This window comes from Coregonus clupeaformis, chromosome 8 (genome assembly GCF_020615455.1).
Source record: "Coregonus clupeaformis isolate EN_2021a chromosome 8, ASM2061545v1, whole genome shotgun sequence".
Lineage (NCBI taxonomy): Eukaryota > Metazoa > Chordata > Actinopteri > Salmoniformes > Salmonidae > Coregonus > Coregonus clupeaformis.
The window spans coordinates 55,672,738-55,692,462 of NC_059199.1; the positions used below are offsets into that span (position 1 = coordinate 55,672,738).

The 19,725-nt window shown below is 42.2% G+C and overlaps 1 protein-coding gene across 3 annotated transcripts in view; it reads right to left on the reverse strand.

Moving 5' to 3' along the window:
- LOC121571279 (myotubularin-like) overlaps positions 1-18,573 on the reverse strand; it is a 72,510-nt gene extending 53,937 nt beyond the window's left edge. For 2 of the 3 annotated variants that reach the window (XM_041882654.2, XM_041882653.2), the window contains exons 1-2: positions 18,503-18,573; positions 9,354-9,442 (exon numbers count right to left, since the gene is read on the reverse strand). In XM_041882654.2, coding sequence (XP_041738588.1) covers positions 9,354-9,422 — 69 coding nt within the window. In that variant the 5' untranslated portion in view covers positions 9,423-9,442; positions 18,503-18,573. The remainder of the gene's footprint in view (positions 1-9,353; positions 9,443-18,502) is intronic. The other variant, XM_041882655.2, reaches the window with a different exon arrangement.
- Positions 18,574-19,725: the final 1,152 nt, after the last annotated feature.

Genomic DNA, 19,725 nt, shown 5'->3' on the forward strand with positions numbered 1-19,725 from the left:
CACACTCAAAGGCAATTACTCAAATGTGTTTAATTTTGGAGTATAGGCTAGACCAATTATATACCAAAGAAATCTTTAATCAGTTTTATGTTTTTCTGCCATGCGTAATATGCGGTAGGCTATGTATTGTATAACGGCATAATGATCATTTTAATTCAGTTTTTGGGGGTGCTTGGGGTCCTAAGCCTATGCGTATGCATAAGCTCTAATATGCGTATGTTAACAAATTGGGTACTAACAAAGCATGTCCAGAGTGCATAAGAGGAGATTACCGTGACTTAACAGTCACGTTGAATTTTACTGTGGTCATTTTTACATTTATAGTCATTTAGCAGACGCTCTTATCCAGAGTGCATACATTTTCATACTGTCATGACTCATGTCTGCCGGTGTGGCGGTAATACGGTCACCGCAAGAGCCTTAGTCCTGAACATCTCTAAAACTAAGAGCATTGTATTTAGTACAAATCATTCCCTAAGTTCTAGACCTCAGTTGAATCTGGTAATAAATGGTGTGGCTGTTGAACATATTGAGGAGACTAAATTACTTGGTGTTACCTTAGATTGTAAACTGTCATGGTCAAAACATATAGATTCAAAGGATGTACAGTTGCTGGCGAAAGTATTCACCCCCTTGGCATTTTTCCTATTTTGTTGCCTTACAACCTGGAATTAAAATGGATGGGGGTTTGTATCATTTGATTTACACAACATGCCTACCACTTTGAAGATGCAAAATCTTTTTTCTTGTGAAACAAACAAGAAATAAGACCAAAAAACTGAAGACTTGAGCGAGCATAACTATTCACCCCCCCCCAAAGTCAATACTTTGTAGAGTGGGGTATGTCTCTATAAACTTGGCACATCTAGCCACTGGGATCTTTGCCCATTCTTCAAGGCAAAACTGATCCAGCGCCTTCAAGTTGGATGGGTTCCGCTGGTGTACAGCAATCTTTAAGTCATAACACAGATTCTCAATTGGATTTAGGTCTGGGCTTTGACTAGGCCATTCCAAGACATTTAAATGTTTCCCCTTAAACCACTCGACTGTTGCTTTAGCAGTATGCTTAGGGTCATTGTCCTGCTGGAAGGTGAACCTCCTTCCCAGTCTCAAATCTCTGGAAGACTGAAACAGGTTTCCCTCAAGAATTTCCCTGTATTTAGCACCATCTATCATTCCTTCAATTCTGACCAGTTTCCCAGTCCCTGTCGATGAAAAACATCCCCACAGCATGATGCTGCCACCACCATGCTTCACTGTGGGGATGGTGTTCTCGGGGTGATGAGAGGTGTTGGGTGGCAGACATAGCGTTTTCCTTGATGGCCAAAAAGCTCAATTCTAGTCTCATCTGACCAGAGTACCTTCCTCCATATGTTTGGGGAGTCTCCCACATACCTTTTGGTGAACACCAAACGTGCTTGCTTATTTTTTTCTTTAAGCAATTACTTTTTTCTGGCCACTCTTCCGTAAAAACCAGCTCTGTGGAGTGTACGGCTTAAAGTGGTCCTATGGACAGATACTCCAATCTCCGATGAGGAGCTTTGCAGTTCCTTCAGGGTTATCTTTGGTCTCTTTGTTGCCTCTCTGATTAATACACTCCTTGCCTGGTCCGTAAGTTTTGGTGGGCAGCCCTCTCTTGGCAGGTTTGTTGTGGTGCCATATTCTTTCCATCTTTTAATAATGGATTTAAATGGTGCTCCATGGGATGTTAAAAGTTTTGGATATTTTTTTATAACACAACCCTGATCTGTACTTCTCCACAACTTTGTCCCTGACCTGTTTGGAGAGCTCCTTGTTCTTCATGGTGCCGCTTGCTTGGTGGTGCCCCTTGCTTAGTGGTATTGCAGACTCTGGGGCCTTTCAGAACAGCTGTATATATACAGAGATCATGTGACACTTAGATTGCACACAGGTGGACTTTATTTAACTAATTATGTGACTTCTGAAGGTAATTGGTTGCACCAGATCTTATTTAGGGGCTTCAGAGCAAAGGGGGTGAATACATATGCACGCACCACTTTTCCATTATTTATTTTTTATACTTTTTTGAAACAAGTTATTTTTTTAATTTCACTTCACCAATTTGGACTATTTTGTGTATGTCCATTACATGAAATCCAAATAAAAATCAATTTAAATGACAGGTTGTAATGCAACAAAATAGGAAAAATGCCAAGGGGGATGAATACTTTTGCAAGGCACTGTAAAGATGGGGAGAAGTCTGTCCATAATAAAGAGATGCTCTGCTTTTTTGACATCACATTCCACAAAGCAAGTCCTACAGGCCCTGGTTTTATTACACCTGGACTACCGCCCAGTTATATGGTCAAGTGCTGCAAAGAAGGACATAGGCAAATTACAGTTGTCCCAGAACAAAGCAGCACAGGTGGACGTTAGATGTACACGGAGGGCTAATATCAAGAACATGCATGTCAATCTCTCCTGACTCAAAGTAGAGGAGAGATTGACTGCATCACTACTTGTCTTTGTGAGAGGTATTGACGTATTGAAAGCACCGAACTGTCTGTTCAAACAGCTAACTAACAGCTCAGACACCCATACATACCCCACAAGACATGCCACCAGGGGTCTCTTCACGTCCCCATGTCCAGAACAGAGGCTGGGAAACGCACAGTACTACATAGAGCCATGACTACATGGAACTCTTCCACATCAACTAACTCAAGCTAGCAGTAAAAACAACACCTCACAGTACAACGCGGAATGCAAAGAGACTCACACACACATTGTAATATTGTATTGTTGTAATATTGTACATTTTATATTGTACATTTGTAATAATGGAGCAGTGTAAATTTGCACAATGTCTTGTATGATGTATTGTTCTATTTATGATGTAGACTATTGTTTTGTTCCTGTTTGGACCCCAGGAAGAGTAGCAGCTGCCTTGGCACCAGCTAATGGGGATACTAATAAAACACTAAATACTACTAGAGCTTCAGTGATGTACTGTACAGTTGAAGTCGGAAGTTTACATACACCTTAGCCAAATACATTTAAACTCAGTTTTTCACAATTCCTGACATTTAATCCTAGTAAGAATTCCCTGTCTTAGGATCACCACTTTATTTTAAGAATGTGAAATGTCAGAATAATAGTAGAGAGAATTATTTATTTAAGCTTTTATTTCTTTCATCACATTCCCTGTGGGTCAGAAGTTTACATACACTCAATTAGTATTTGGTAGCATTGCCTTTAAATTGTTTAACTTGGGTCAAACGTTTCGGGTAGCCTTCCACAAGCTTCCCACAATAAGTTGGGTGAATTTTGGCCAATTCCTCCTGACAGAGCTGGTGTAACTTAGTCAGGTTTGTAAGCTTCCTTACTCGCACATGCTTTTTCAGTTCTGCCCACAAATGTTCTATAGGCTTGAGGTCAGGGCTTTGTGATGGCCACTCCAATACCTTGACTTTGTTGTCCTTAAGCCATTTTGCAACAACTTTGGAAGTATGCTTGGGGTCATTGTCCATTTGGAAGACCCATTTGCGACCAAGCTATAACTTCCTGACTGATGTCTTGAGATGTTGCTTCAATATATCCACATAATTTTCCTTCCTCATGATGCCATCTATTTTGTGAAGTGCACCAGTCCCTCCTGCAGCAAAGCACCCTCACAGCATGATGCTGCCACCCCCGTGCTTCACGGTTGGGATGGTGTTCTTCGGCTTGCAAGCACCCCCTTTTTCCTCCAAACATACAGTGAGGGAAAAAAGTATTTGATCCCCTGCTGATTTTGTACGTTTTCCCAATGACAAAGACATGATCAGTCTATAATTTTAATGGTAGGTTTATTTGAACAGTGAGAGACAGAATAACAAAAAAATCCAAAAATGTTATAAATTGATTTGCATTTTAATGAGGGAAATAGGTATTTGACCCCTCTGCAAAACATGACTTAGTACTTGGTGGCAAAACTCTTGTTGGCAATCACAGAGGTCAGACGTTTCTTGTAGTTGGCCACCAGGTTTGCACACATCTCAGGAGGGATTTTGTCCCACTCCTCTTTGCAGATCTTCTCCAAGTCATTAAGGTTTCGAGGCTGACGTTTGGCAACTCAAACCTTCAGCTCCCTCCACAGATTTTCTATGGGATTAAGGTCTGGAGACTGGCTAGGCCACTCCAGGACCTTAATGTGCTTCTTCTTGAGCCACTCCTTTGTTGCCGTGTGTTTTGGGTCATTGTCATGCTGGAATACCCATCCAAGACCCATTTTCAATGCCCTGGCTGAGGGAAGGAGTTCTCACCCAAGATTTTACGGTACATGGCCCCGTCCATCGTCCCTTTTATGCGTTGAAGTTGTCCTGTCCCCTTAGCAGAAAAACACCCAAAGCATAATTTTTCCTCCTCCATGTTTGACGGTGGGGATGATGTTCTTGGGGTCATAGGCAGCATTGCTCCTCCTCCAAACACGGCGAGTTGAGTTGATGCCAAAGAGCCTGATTTTGGTCTCATCTGACCACAACACTTTCACGCAGTTCTCCTCTGAATCATTCAGATGTTCATTGGCAAACTTCAGACGGCCCTGTATATGTGCTTTCTTGAGCAGGGGGACCTTGCGGGCGCTGCAGGATTTCAGTCCTTCATGGCGTAGTGTGTTACCAATTGTTTTCTTGGTGACTATGGTCCCAGCTGCCTTGAGATCATTGACAAGATCCTCCCGTGTAGTTCTGGGCTGATTCCTCACCGTTCTCATGATCATTGCAACTCCACGAGGTGAGATCTTGCATAGAGCCCCAGGCCGAGGGAGATTGACAGTTAATTTGTGTTTCTTCCATTTGCGAATAATTGCACCAACTGTTGTCACCTTCTCACCAAGCTGCTTGGCGATGGTCTTGTAGCCCATTCCAGCCTTGTGTAGGTCTACAATCTTGTCCCTGACATCCTTGGAGAGCTCTTTGGTCTTGGCCATGGTGGAGAGTTTGGAATCTAATTGATTGATTGCTTCTGTGGACAGGTGTCTTTTATACAGGTAACAAACTGAGATTAGGAGCACTCCCTTTAAGAGTGTGCTCCTAATCTCAGCTCGTTACCTGTATAAAAGACACCTGGGAGCCAGAAATCTTTCTGATTGAGAGGGGGTCAAATACTTATTTCCCTCATTAAAATGCAAATAAATTTAACATTTTTGAAATGCGTTTTTCTGGATTTTTGTTGTTATTCTGTCTCTCACTGTTCAAATAAACCTACCATTAAAATTATAGATTGATCATTTCTTTGTCCGTGGGCAAACGTACAAAATCAGCAGGGGATCAAATACTTTTTTCCCTCACTGTAACAATGGTCATTATGGCCAAACAGTTCTATTTTTGTTTCATCAGACCAGAGGACATTTCTCCAAAAAGTACGATCTTTGTCCCCAAGCGCAGTTGCAAACCGTAGTCTGGCTTTTTTATGGTGGTTTTGGAGCAGTGGCTTCTTCCTTGCTGAGCGGCCTTTCAGGTTATGTCGATATAGGACTCATTTTACTGTGGATATAGACACTCTTGTACCTGTTTCCTCAAGCATCTTCACAAGGTCCTTTGCTGTTGTTCTGGGATTGATTTGCACTTTTCGCACCAAAGTACGTTCATCTCTAGGAGACAGAACGCGTCTCCTTCCTGAGTGGTATGACGGCTGCGTGGTCCCATGGTGTTTATACTTGCATACTATTGTTTGTACAGATAAATTTGGTACCTTCTGGCGTTTGGAAATTGCTCCCAAGGATGAACCAGACTTGTGGAAGTCTACAATTTTTTTTCTGAGGTCTTGGCTGATTTCTTTTGATTTTCCCATGATGTCAAGCAAAGAGGCACTGAGTTTGAAGTTAGGCCTTGAAATACATCCACAGGTACACCTCCAATTGACTCAAATGATGTCAATTAGCCTATCAGAAGCTTCTAAAGACATCATTTTCTGGAATTTTCCAAGCTGTTTAAAGGCACAGTCAACTTAGAGTATGTAAACTTCTGACCCACTGGAATTGTGATACAGCGAATTATAGGTGAAATAATCTGTCTGTAAACAATTGTTGGAAAAATTACTTGTATCATGCACAAAGTAGATGTCCTAACCAACTTGCCAAAACTATAGTTTGTTAAAAAGAAATTTGGGGAGTGGTTGAAAAACAAGTTTATGACTCCAACCTAAGCGTATGTAAACTTCCGACTTCAACTGTATGTGAGAGAGAGAGGGAGAGAAAGAGAGTGAGATTGAGGCTACTGTTTAGTATGTGTACATCCGCATGTGCAAGAGAGAGTGTGCCTTGTGTGTGTGTGTGTGTGTATGCATGTGCGAGATTGTTTGTGTGTGTGTGTCTAGCAAGGGGCACTGTTTCCTTTGGCGTCTGGCCTCCCTAGGTCTCGACAAAGCCACACTTGTGTCCATAGTACTGTACCTAGCAGTCATTTGTTTTGCATGGAAAACCCTCAACATTCAATGCTATAAGAGCACTGTTTTTATTGGCAGCCACTCAGGGACTTCCTGATTCGAGAGCCAATAGGAATGAGTAATCTGTGAAAGAGGGCCTCTGTAGACAAAAACTCAATCCTTTGTACACTATCCTGGATGAACTTAGGAACGTTTCCAAAATTCTACCCAACTGACACACATGATCTACAAAAACGACATGCTACAAAATGACGAAAGGGTCAGCGACCCATTGCTTTCATGCTGGTTGCCAGAGCTGCACAGACAGACAGAGTTCCTACATGAGAGCTTTCAACACAGCGGCGGGTAAGACAGCACTACTGTCTATGGATGTCAGGTAGAGACACCATAACTTAAATGACAGAAGAGGCTAACCAACAGTAGCTAGTAACAGTAGCAACCTAGGAAAATCCTGGTTTAAAAGTTTGGTCACGGAGTAGAGTTTACAGAGAATGGGCTATAGTCAGTGTAGACCTTTTTTGTGTGTGTGTGTGTGTGTGTGTGTGTGTGTGTGTGTGTGTGTGTTGTTATCAGGCCTTAAGGGCCATCCATTGAACAGCAGGGCTGGGAATTGCCAGGGACCTCACGATAATATACAGTGCACTGGGGAAAGTATTCAGACCCCTTCACTTTTTCCAAATTGTTACGTTACAGCCTTATTCTAAAATTGATTAAATTAATTATTTTCCTCAATCTCACAAAACCCCATAAGCGAAAACAGGTTTTTAGAAATGTATGCTAATTCATAAAAAATATAAAAAAACAGAAAGACCTTATTTACATAAGTATTCAGACCCTTTGCTATGAGACTCTAAATTAAAGCTCAGGTGCATCTTGTTTCCATTGATCATCCTTGAGATGTTTCTACAACTTGATTGGAGTCCACCTGTTGTAAATTCAATTGATTGGACATGATTTGGAAAGGCACACACCTGTCTATATAAGGTCCCACAGTTGACAGTGCATGTCAGAGCAAAAACCAAGCCATGAAGTTGAAGGAATTGTCCATAGAGCTCCTTGACAGGATTGTGTCGCCGTACAGATCTGGGGAAGGGAACCAAAAAATGTCTGCAGCATTGAAGGTCCCCAAGTACACAGTGGCCTCCATTTTTAAATGGAAGAAGTTTGGAACCACCAAGACTCTTCCTAGAGCTGGCCACCTGGCCAAACTGAGCAATCGAGGGAGAATGACCTTGGTCAGGGAGGTGACCAAGAACCCGATGGTCACTCTGACAGAGCTCCAGTTCCTCTGTGGAGATGGGAGAACCTTCCAGAAGGACAACCATCTCTGCAGCACTCCACCAATCAGGCCTTTATGGTAGAGTGGCCAGACGGAAGCCACTCCTCAGTAAAAGGCACATGACAGCCCGCTTGGAGTTTGACAAAAAGGCACCTAAAGGACTCTCAGACCATGAGAAACAAGATTCTCTGGTCTGATGAAACCAAGATGAACACCTGCTCCAGCGTGCTCAGGACCTCAGACTGGGGCGAAGGTTCACCTTCCAACAGGACAACAACCAAGCACACAGCCAAAACAATGCAGGAGTGGCTTAGGGACAAGTCTGTGAATGTCCTTGAGTGGCCCAACCAGAGCCCGGACTTGAACCTGATCGAATATCTCTGGAGAGACCTGAAAATAGCAGTGCAGCGACGCTCCCCATCCAAACTGACAGAGCTTGAGAGGATCTGCAGAGAAGAATTGGAGAAACTCCCCAAATACAGGTGTGCCAAACTTGTAGCGTCATACCCAAGAAGAATCGAGGCTGTAATCGCTGCCAAAGGTGCTTCAATAAAGTACTAGGGTCTGAATACTTATGTAAATGTGTTATTTCAGTTTTTCTAAAAACCTGTTTTGGCTTTGTCATTATGGGGTATTGTGTGTAGATTGATCAGGGGAAAAAACCATGATACTTAGGTGCAGATATGATATGTATTGCGATTCGATACTGTAATTTAATTGCGATTCGATGTTCCAAACATATTGCTCACCATATGTCTGCTGCAGAGGGACAAGAGAGAGCATGAGAAAATGAGTTTTGATCAGTCAAGGAAATTAAAGTGCTGAAAACAAATTGGCTCCCTATTTAAAAATAGCGAGAACAAACTTTAAAGGAAAACATTTGAGTTTCGGTGCAGGTACAGCCAAACAAGCACAAGAAAAATATTGCGATATTGTCAAAACAATATATCGTTAAGAATAATATCCCGAAATGTAACTGTATCGATGTTTTCCCCCCATCACTACTGAACAGAATACCGAATATGGATTTGTGATTCAGGCGCTTGGCAACGAATGTGTGTATGGAGGTGGGTGGGAGAGTGTGTGTGTGTGTGTGTGTAGAGCAGGAGCTCGCAATTATATTCAGCAACGTCCCCATTTTTCTGGAGCGGACGGTCGGAACATAATTATAAATACAGTGCATTCGGAAAGTATTCAGACACCTTCCCTTTTTCCACATTTTGTTACGTTACAGCCTTATTCTCAAATGGATTCAATTATTTTTCCCCCCATCATCACCCTACACACAATACCTCATAATGACAAAGTTAGAACTTTTTGCTAAGAAAACTTGTGGGGCCAAATAAAATCACCTGCGGGCTGCCTATTGGGGAATCCTGGTGTAGAGGGATGCGTGAATGCATTTGAGTTTGTGAGAGAGATGAGTGTGTGTGTGTGTATTAGCGTGTGAAGGCACCATCATCTTTACTGCTCAGCCTGACCACTGAAACAGCTTATTAGATATGGTCGGTAGTACGGTATCAGTACAGTTAATCATATATGCTGCAAAGCACAACAAAAACACACTGGACACACACACAGAACAGAGAGAGTTAGCGATAACATGTATATAAAGCCCTTTGAATTGAAATAGAGAAAGACAGAGAGAGAAGGGAAAGAGAAGCGAGCAAGAGATCGAGATCCTTACATTCTGACTAGAGCTGTTCTCCAGGGGGTTATTAGAGGGGTTGTAGACTGGTATTGAAGCAGAGGCCATGAGTACTTCTTCCACTGACTCTACAGGAGGAGAGAAGAGGAGATGGAGAAGATGGGGGGATGGAAGGAGTGGAGGGAGGGAGAGAGGTCAGAGAACAAACGTAAGATATCAATATCGATGAATAAAGTCATTGGGACTGTTGCCACTCTTGGTTAGCCCCAAAAAGAAGAACCAAATTAGAGGTCTTCACGGATCCACCTGTACCCGAATACCCGAGAGGGACCGGATCCAGAATTCTAAATAATGTCACGGTTCTGGGTCAGATCTGATATGATTGTCACGGGTATGTGTAATTTTAACTGACTTGTCCGGAAGGGCCCGTACAGATCCGAAACTGCTGCACTAGAGAGAGAGAGAAATGTTATTATTTATGCTGCTGCTCTTGCTTTTCACGAGAGTGGAGCGTGGCGCGTGTAGCTTGTTGTTGGCCAATCATAATTCATCAAAGCTACAATAGGCTACAGTCATAGAGCTTCGCACAGTGTGTGGCAAACGTTAGGAGATATATAAATTAATGGAAGATGTAATTAAAATTACGGAATTAAAAGTTGTAGGATGAGAAAGTGCATGCACTGCAGCCTCAGTTAGCCTAGCTAGCTAACGTTAGCTAGCTTAACTAGCTTCTCGTCCCAGTTTGATGCAGTCCAAGACAGATAATAATAATATAATAATAATAATAATCCATTTAGCAGACGCTTTTATCCAAAGCGACTTACAGTCATGTGTGCATACATTTTTACGTATGGGTGGTCCCGGGGATCGAACCCACTACCCTGGCGTTACAAGCGCCATGCTCTACCAATTGAGCTACAGAGGAGCATGATACTACGTAATCATATTTTATGATAAATAACCTAGCTATGGCAGCTATTAGTCTACTGTAGCGCGAGTCGGCTTGGTTGGTTGCTGGAGCGGCACCTCTCTCCCTCCTCTCGTGCTGTATCAGCTCAGGTTAATAACGTAGCTTAAAAAGTGACTTTTCTGCTGCTTCTCTCACACGGCGTACGCACGCGGCAACAAAATGCGTTCTGCTCTTCCCTGCTGTCCTCTTTCCAACAGCACATATGATGCAATGAAAGGGAAAGTACCAATGTGTGTTCCATCACGATGACGAGATATGTCAAGAGCAGGTGTTTGTGTACCAACTTTTTCAGTTGATGGCACAAGCACATGATTTGGTGGCAACCATTTTTTATTGTCGATAATGACCTGACCTGTATACCATAATGTGCCGTGCATTCCATACAGAACCAGGCTAATAATGACTAAGAACAGCCATCTTTTAAATTAGCATGCCACTGCAGGGCTTGACATTCAAATAAATTTAACAGTGGCACACCGGGCCAGTGCCAACTAAAAGCTACTGTCCTGAATGAAGAGAACACTGGTCCGGGAAACTGTGTATTTCAGTTTTTTTTATTTTTATAAATGTGCCAAACATTCTAAAAACCAGTTTTTGCTTTGTCATTATGGGGTATTGTGTGTAGATTGATGAGGAAAACAATTATTTAATCCATTTTAGAATGAGGCTGTAACATAACAAAAAGTGGAAAAAGTCAAGGGGTCTGAATACTTTCCAAATGAACTGTGTGTGTGTGTGTGTGTGTGTGTGTGTGTGTGTGTGTGTGTATGTGATACACTGCCGATTTTGCAGGTTTTCCTATTTACAAAGCATGTAGAGGTCTGTAATCCAGAAAATCACATTGTATGGTTTTAAAGTAATTAATTTGCATTTTATTGCATGACATAAGTATTTGATCACCTACCAACCAGTAAGAATTCCGGCTCTCACAGACCTGTTAGTTTTTCTTTAAGAAGCCCTCCTGTTCTCCACTCATTACCTGTATTAACTGCACCTGTTTGAACTCGTTACCTGTATAAAAGACACCTGTCCACACACTCAATCAAACAGACTCCAACCTCTCCACAATGGCCAAGACCAGAGAGCTGTGTAAGGACATCAGGGATAATTGTACAAGGCTGGGATGGGCTACAGGACAATAGGCAAGCAGCTTGGTGAGAAGGCAACAACTGTTGGCGCAATTATTAGAAAATGGAAGAAGTTCAAGATGATGGTCAATCACCCTCGGTCTGGGGCTCCATGCAAGATCTCACCTCGTGGGGCATCAATGATCATGAGGAAGGTGAGGGATCAGCCCAGAACTACACGGCAGGACCTGGTCAATGACCTGAAGAGAGCTGGGACCACAGTCTCAAAGAAAACCATTAGTAACACACTACGCCATCATGGATTAAAATCCTGCAGCGCACGCAAGGTCCCCCTGCTCAAGCCAGCGCATGTCCAGGCCCGTCTGAAGTTTGCCAATGACCATCTGGATGATCCAGAGGAGGAATGGGAGAAGGTCATGTGGTCTGATGAGACAATAATAGAGCTTTTTGGTCTAAACTCCACTCGCCGTGTTTGGAGGAAGAAGAAGGATGAGTACAACCCCAAGAACACCATCCCAACTGTGAAGCATGGAGGTGGAAACATCATTCTTTGGGGATGCTTTTCTGCAAAGGGGACAGGACGTCTGCACCGTATTGAGGGGAGGATGGATGGGGCCATGTATCGCGAGATCTTGGCCAACAACCTCCTTCCCTCAGTAAGAGCATTGAAGATGGGTCGTGGCTGGGTCTTCCAGCATGACAACGACCCGAAACACACAGCCAGGGCAACTAAGGAGTGGCTCAGTAAGAAGCATCTCAAGGTCCTGGAGTGGCCTAGCCAGTCTCCAGACCTGAACCCAATGGAAAATCTTTGGAGGGAGCTGAAAGTCCGTATTGCCCAGCGACAGCCCCGAAACATGAAGGATCTGGAGAAGGTCTGTATGGAGGAGTGGGCCAAAATCCCTGCTGCAGTGTGTGCAAACCTGGTCAAGACCTACAGGAAACGTATGATCTCTGTAATTGCAAACAAAGGTTTCTGTACCAAATATTAAGTTCTGCTTTTCTGATGTATCAAATACTTATGTCATGCAATAAAATGCAAATTAATTACTTAAAAATCATACAATGTGATTTTCTGGATTTTTGTTTTAGATTCCGTCTCTCACAGTTGAAGTGTACATATGATAAAAATTACAGACCTCTACATGCTTTGTAAGTAGATAAAACCTGCAAAATCGGCAGTGTATCAAATACTTGTTCTCCCCACTGTACATACATAAAGTTGAAGTCGGAAATTTACATACACCTTAGCAAAATACATTTAAACTCAGTTTTTCACAATTCCTGACATTTAATCCTAGTAAAAATTCCCTGTCTTAGGTCAGTTAGGATCACCACTTTATTTTAAGAATGTGAAATGTCAGAATAATAGTAGAGAGAATTATTTATTTCAGCTTTTATTTCTTTCATCACATTCCCAGTGGGTCAGAAGTTTACATACACTCAATTAGTATTTGGTAGCATTGCCTTTAAATTGTTTAACTTGGGTCAAACGTTTCGGGTAGCCTTCCACAAGCTTCCCACAATAAGTTGGGTGAATTTTGGCCCATTCCTCCTGACAGAGCTGGTGTAACTGAGTCAGGTTTGCACACGATTTTTCAGTTCTGCCCACAAATTTTCAAGCTTTAACTTCCTGACTGATGTCTTGAGATGTTCCTTCCATATATCCACATAATTTTTCCTTCCTCATGATGCCATTTATTTTGTGAAGTGCACCAGTCCCTCCTGTAGCAAAGACCCCCACAGCATGATGCTGCCACCCCCATGCTTCACGGTTGGGATGGTGTTCTTCGGCTTGCAAGCATCCTCCTTTTTCCTCCAAACATAACGATGGTCATTATGGAAAAACAGTTATATTTTCGTTTCATCAGACCAGAGGAAATTTCTCAAAAAAGTACGATCTTTGTCCCCATGTGCAGTTGCAAACCGTAGTCTGGCTTTTTATGGCGGTTTTGGAGCAGTGGCTTCTTCCTTGCTGAGCAGCCTTTCAGGTTATATCGATATAGGACGCGTTTTACTGTGGATATAGATACTTTTTTACCTGTTTCCTCCAGCATCTTCACAAGGTCTTTTGCTGTTGTTCTGGGATTGATTTGCATTTTTCGCACCAAAGTATGTTCATCTCTAGGAGGCAGAATGCATCTCCTTCCTGAGCGGTATGACGCTGCGTGGTCCCATGGTGTTTATACTTGCGTACTATTGTTTCTACAGATGAACGTGGTACCTTCAGGCATTTGGAAATTGCTCCCAAGGATGAACCAGACTTGTGGAGGTCTACAAAACATTTTCTGAGGTCTTGGCTGATTTATTTTTGATTTTCCCATGATGTCAAGCAAAGAGGCACTGAGTTTGAAGGTAGGCCTTGAAATACATCCACAGGTACACCTCCAATTGGCTCAAATTATGTCAATTAGCCTATCAGAAGCTTCTAAAGACATACTTTTCTGGAATTTTCCAAGCTGTTTAAAGGCACAGTCAACTTAGTGTATGTAAACATCTGACTCACTGGAATTGTGATACAGTGAATTATAAGTGAAATAATCAGTCTGTAAATAATTGTTGGAAAAATTACTTGTGTCATGCACAAAGTAGATGTCCTAACCGACTTGCCAAAACTATAGTTTGTTAACAAGAAATTTGTGGAGTGGTTGAAAAACGAGTGTACGTAAACTTCCGACTTCAACTATATATATACAAAATAAACCCCGCGATTGATACAAATCATCATGATATCATTCTGCCAAATAGGCCTACTTTGCAGTCAACAATTAATTGGGAAGGTGTTTGAGAGCAGCCTCAAATCATTGGGGCATGGACTCTAGAAGGTGTCGAAAGCATTCCACATGGATGCTGGCCCATGTTGACTTCAATGCTTCCCACAGTTGTGTCAAGTTGGCTGGATGTCCTTTGGGTGGTGGACCATTCTTGATACACACAGGAAACTGTTGAGCGTGAAAAACCCAGCAGCGTTGCAGTTCTTGACACACTCAAACCGGTGCGCCTGGCACCTACTACCATACCCCGTTCAAATGCACTTAAATCTGGTCAGTCTGTCATGGAAAGTGTTTCAGTGCAGGTGTTCCTGATGTTTTGAACACTCATTGTATATCAACACACACAACTATGAATCAAACTGGGAAATATATAGAAAACACACACACACTACGGATGTGCACGGTTATTCAAATATCCAAATGGACGTTAGGATTCTAATACTTGTGTGTGTATTAATTTTTGCCAGAAAAATAGGCCTATTTTAATCTGATTTTAACACAGAAAAACCTTTCTACATTAAATCAAAATATCCATGTGACATTGTTACATACAAAAATATACCCAGGTTTCTTTCTCGATCAAAATGGAGCTTAGGTGGTGGGCGTGGCCATGAGTATGGCCAATGGTGTGGTCGCCGACCGAAGAATTGAGGCCCTCCTGTTGACCGCAGTGACAAAATGTAGCTGTTTTAAAGCAATTTCCTGCAATTCTACATATTTTGCCAGGAGGCTGAGAGAAAAATGTCAAATTATTAATTTAATAAAACAAACTTTTCAATGTAGCTTTTATGACATGCATGTTGCAAACCACAATAAAACACACACACACAGAACGGAGAGAGTTAGCGATATATATAGAGAGAGAGGTAGCTTGTTGTTTATGTTGGCCAATCAAAGCGGCTCAATGTGTAGCAAATGGAGTGAGCGTTCACTAATGCAATGCGAGATGGAATACAATTACGGAATTAAAAGTTAGCGAAATTAGAAGTAGGCTACAATGAGCAACCAACAGGTATGCTGTTGTTTTATCTGAATGGGGTTGGGAGAAAGCGCAGCATGTGGCCTCAATTAGCTTAGCTAGCTAGCTTCTCTAGGCTACTCCAGTCAAGACAGGCATTGTTATTTACATTTTAGTCATTTAGCAGACGCTCTTATCCAGAGCGACTTACCAGTTAGTGAATACATATATATATATATATATTTTTTTTATACTGGCCCCCCGTGGGAATCGAACCCACAACCCTGGCGTTGCAAACGCCATGCTCTATCAACTGAGCTACATCCCTGCCGGCCATTCCCTCCCCTACCCCGGATGACGCTGGGCCAATTGTGCGCCGCCCATGAGTCTCCCGGTCGCGGCCGGCTGCGACAGAGCCTGGATTCGAACCAGGATCTCTAGTGGCACAGTTAGCACTGCGATGCAGTGCCTTAGACCACTGCGCCACTCAGGAGATGTGATAAATAACATTGTGGCTGCTACAAGTTAGCTAGCCTTGGCTGTAGCCGAGTTGCCTTGGATATCTGATATCCAACAAAAATGTATGATACTATTCGAATAGTGAAATTATTTGAAACCCCTATCCTAACACACACACACACTAGACCACACAAATCAAACCGCTCATCTCAAGGAGCAGCTATTACAGTTTGAAGTAGTGACCACTTGAGTTATATTTAGCATCATATAGCCTAGTTCAGCCTGGTTCATTCCAGCACCGGAATATCAAACCAACCAACCATGTCAGTTTAAAGGGGCAATCCGGGATTCGAAAAAAGAACACAGCAGTCAACCAGCCACCTGTTTGGTAAACAGCTGAGGGATGGGGAAATGTAGGTCTAACCACTCTCAACTTCATATGGATGCAAGGACAGACCATCCATGGGAACAAAATGATCGTTTTAACCATGTTTTGAAACTATACAGTGTTTGCTTATTATATTGTTTAGAAGCAATGGAGTAAAACAAGCTTATATTTTGGGTTCTGATTGGTGTGTCAGGTGAGCTAAGCTTATGAGGCATTTATAGGTTACATTCTTCAATGGCTAGGCCTATATAAATGCTAAAAAGGTATGTCAGGACATGAATCATTTCATTGAAAGTGCCAGTCTCTATATCTGATATAGCAACATCGGGTCACGTCAACATACTGTACCAATGAGGTAGTGCTACGCTGAGTCGAGACGAAGAGCATCCCTATTTATAACGTTTGACACACACACACGCAAAGACACAGACACACACAAATATATACACTGAACAAAAATATAAAACGCAACATGTAGTGCTGGTCCCATGTTTCATGAGCTGAAATAAAAGATCCCAGAAATGTTCCATATGCACAGAACGTTGATTTCTCTCAAATGTTGTGCCCACATTTGTTTACATCCCTGTTAGTGAACATTTGATCCTTTGTCAAGATAATCCATCCATCTGACAGGTGTGGCATATTAAGAAGCTGATTAAACAGCCTGATCATTACACAGGTGCACCTTGTGCTGGGGACAATAAAAGGCCACTAAAATGTGCAGTTTTGTCACCAACACAATGCCACAGATGTCTCAAGTTTTGAGGGAGCGTGCAATTGGCATGCTGACTGCAGGTATTTCCACCAGAGCCGTTTCCAGAGAATGTAATGTTAATTTCTCGACCATAAACTGCCTCCTGTCGTTTTAGAGAATGTGTCAGTATGTCCAACCGGCTTCACAACTGCAGACCACATGTAACCACGCCAGCCCAGGACCTCCACATTCGGCTTCTTCACCTGCAGGATCGTCAGAGGGGGGAGGGGTGGTGCTGAGGACTATTTATGTCTGTAATAATGCCCTTTTGTGGGGAAAAACTAATTCTGATTGGCTGGCCCTGGCTCCCCAGTGGGTGGGCGTGGCTCCCAAGTGGGTGGGCCTATGCCCTCCCAGGCCCACCCATGGCTGCTCCCCTGCCCAGTCATGTGAAATCCATAGATTAGGGCCTAATTTATTTATTTAAATTGAGTGATTTCCTTATATGAACTGTATCTGAGCAAAATCTTTGAAATTGTTGCGTTTATATTTTGTTCAGTATATTTGACAGCTACTGTGGTTAAGTAAGTGACATGGAGGGTGGGAGGCGGTGGGAGAGGGCACAAGGGGGCTGCCCTAGTTTAGCAAGCCTCATCATACAGTACGTCACTACAAACTACTCTTATCTATTCAATCCATCACACATACACAACAGAGAGACACAGACAGACAGACACACACACCTCCCCTGTAGAATAGGGCCAAATCAATACCATGCATTTTTGTTGATATTATCATACTGTAGGCTGATGCTGCAAGTGGGTCAAACACTGGTTTACATCTCAAATGGCACCATATTCCCTATATAGTGCAATACTTTTGACCAGAGTACTATGGACCCTGGTCAAAATTAGTGCACCATATGGGGAATAGGGTGCCATTTGGGTCAAGCATTCTGTCCTATATTCAATGTTCTGATATCCTCTTTCGATGAATGCAATATGAAAAACAATTTTGATACATTTATGTGCTAAAAAATATCCACATTAAGTCTGTAACGTTAATGATTACATAATGTTCATTTTCAAACTGAGATTAAAAGCTATTATCACGATGACTATATTTTCATGGACGACGCTAATATGATACAATGTATCACTGGTGTTACATGCATCATTGCAACAGCATGAAAACTTTCCTACTTTCCATTTATATCCAGTGTGAGTGGCAAATAGCAACAAAGTAGTACTAGCACGGGACTGTCATAAGTGAAGTGAGACTTACAATGCAACAATATGGGAAACGAATCATGTTTTGAATTGAAACCATATCACGCTAATCATTTCAGTATCATTTTGTATTCTAACTGACTTTACTTGTAATTCCTGCTTGCTGACTAGCCGATCCCCATAATCAAGTGAGGTGTAGGAGAAATGGAATGCAAAACTAGCTTCAATGTTGCGCTGATAAAAAACATTCTGCTTCAATACTATAGACATTACAGCACAAATAACATTGTAAACACAAAAAATAACCACCAATTGAAATGAATGTTTCCAAAATAAAGGCTTCAAACACACGATAACACAACTTTTACAACTTTGCCCCTGCCCCATTCCAGCACGAGCGCAAAGCCAAAACTCGAGCCAGTGCATCACATCCATAGACATCATAGAATAAGCTCACGAGCAGCGACCAGGAAATAGCGAAGGCCCAAGACACAACCCGACAGCTACTTTAGAATACAAATACGACCGTTTCTCTCGTCTCAGCACAACGTAACATCAACCAACAGCTGCCGAAAAGACGACAAAATGTATTCGCCGGGGTATTTTTCTCGTAATTTGTATTACTTACCCACAAACTGCAATTCTCCGTTCCTGAATTTGTCAGTCTGTTTTGCACCGCTCTCTCAGGAAGAACTTCACCCAGAGTCACGTGCGGAGCTGTCATGACGCGGATTGGACGGTTGTCAAGGCCGATCATGCAAAGAGTTTAGGGAGTTGTAGGCTATTATTCAATGGTTTGTACTTTGTAATTATATTTCCAGCTATAACGGTTTATGAATATTTTTTCACTTGGCCTGTAGATTCTTTTTGTATTCATGTGTTTATTGGTATGAAAGATAGACAATCAATTGATATTGTTTTCTATTGAAATATGACAGGCCTACAGTAGATTTATAGTGGCCCATCTGAGTTTACACTATCTATCTTATCTTATCCTAACCCTAACCCCTCACCCATTAGGCCTATTACTCAGCGAGATTTACATTAGAGACAGGAAGTCTTAGGGTAACCCCTCATCCAATATAGGCCTAGGCATTAGCCTATTAGACCACTGTCATTGCAAAGTCACAGATGTCAACAGGGTCTTCAACTTGGCAAATCCTCTTACATGCTGTGCAATTAATCAGGGAAAAGGGGTAGTTAGCTATAGAGGCAGTATGGGTCTGATAGAATATTAGCATATGTTCACATACTCTTAAGATAGAAGCCAACCAGCACTGCTTCTGCTCCTGCTTGTGCTGCTGCAGTGCTGCTTGAAACATGGGTTGTGTCCCTATACTATAAAATTGCTCGCTTTGGTTGTCTCATCTTCCTTTATTTTCAGTGATTATTAAAAGGACTGGTTTCATCCATATTGCTTTCACTTGTCCTGTCATGTCCTGAACCATCATGGACCTGAACCATCATGAAGACTCAAGGAAAGGAAACTATGGAAACAGGAAAGGATACAAGGAAAGGAAGCTAGTTAAAACTATTGAGACACAGACCTGGAGCATTTTATAAAATAATCTGAAAGCTGCCGACGCCAAGGATCAAGAGGACGACGGCCATTCACCCCGGAACATAGTTACAACCAGGAGTTTTTCCTGACCAATGGAAAACTCCAGCCCCTAGTCATAGGCAGCCCATGTTACTGAGGTGCAGAAAGTGAATTTTACAGTGTGCAAAACTGGTTGAAATGACGTCTTTACAACTAGTTTTATATGAATTATGATGCCATTTCAACCAGTTTTGTCCGCTGGGTTAGCCTTTATTCTCATAGCTACTGACACAGTGGAAGAAATACATCTG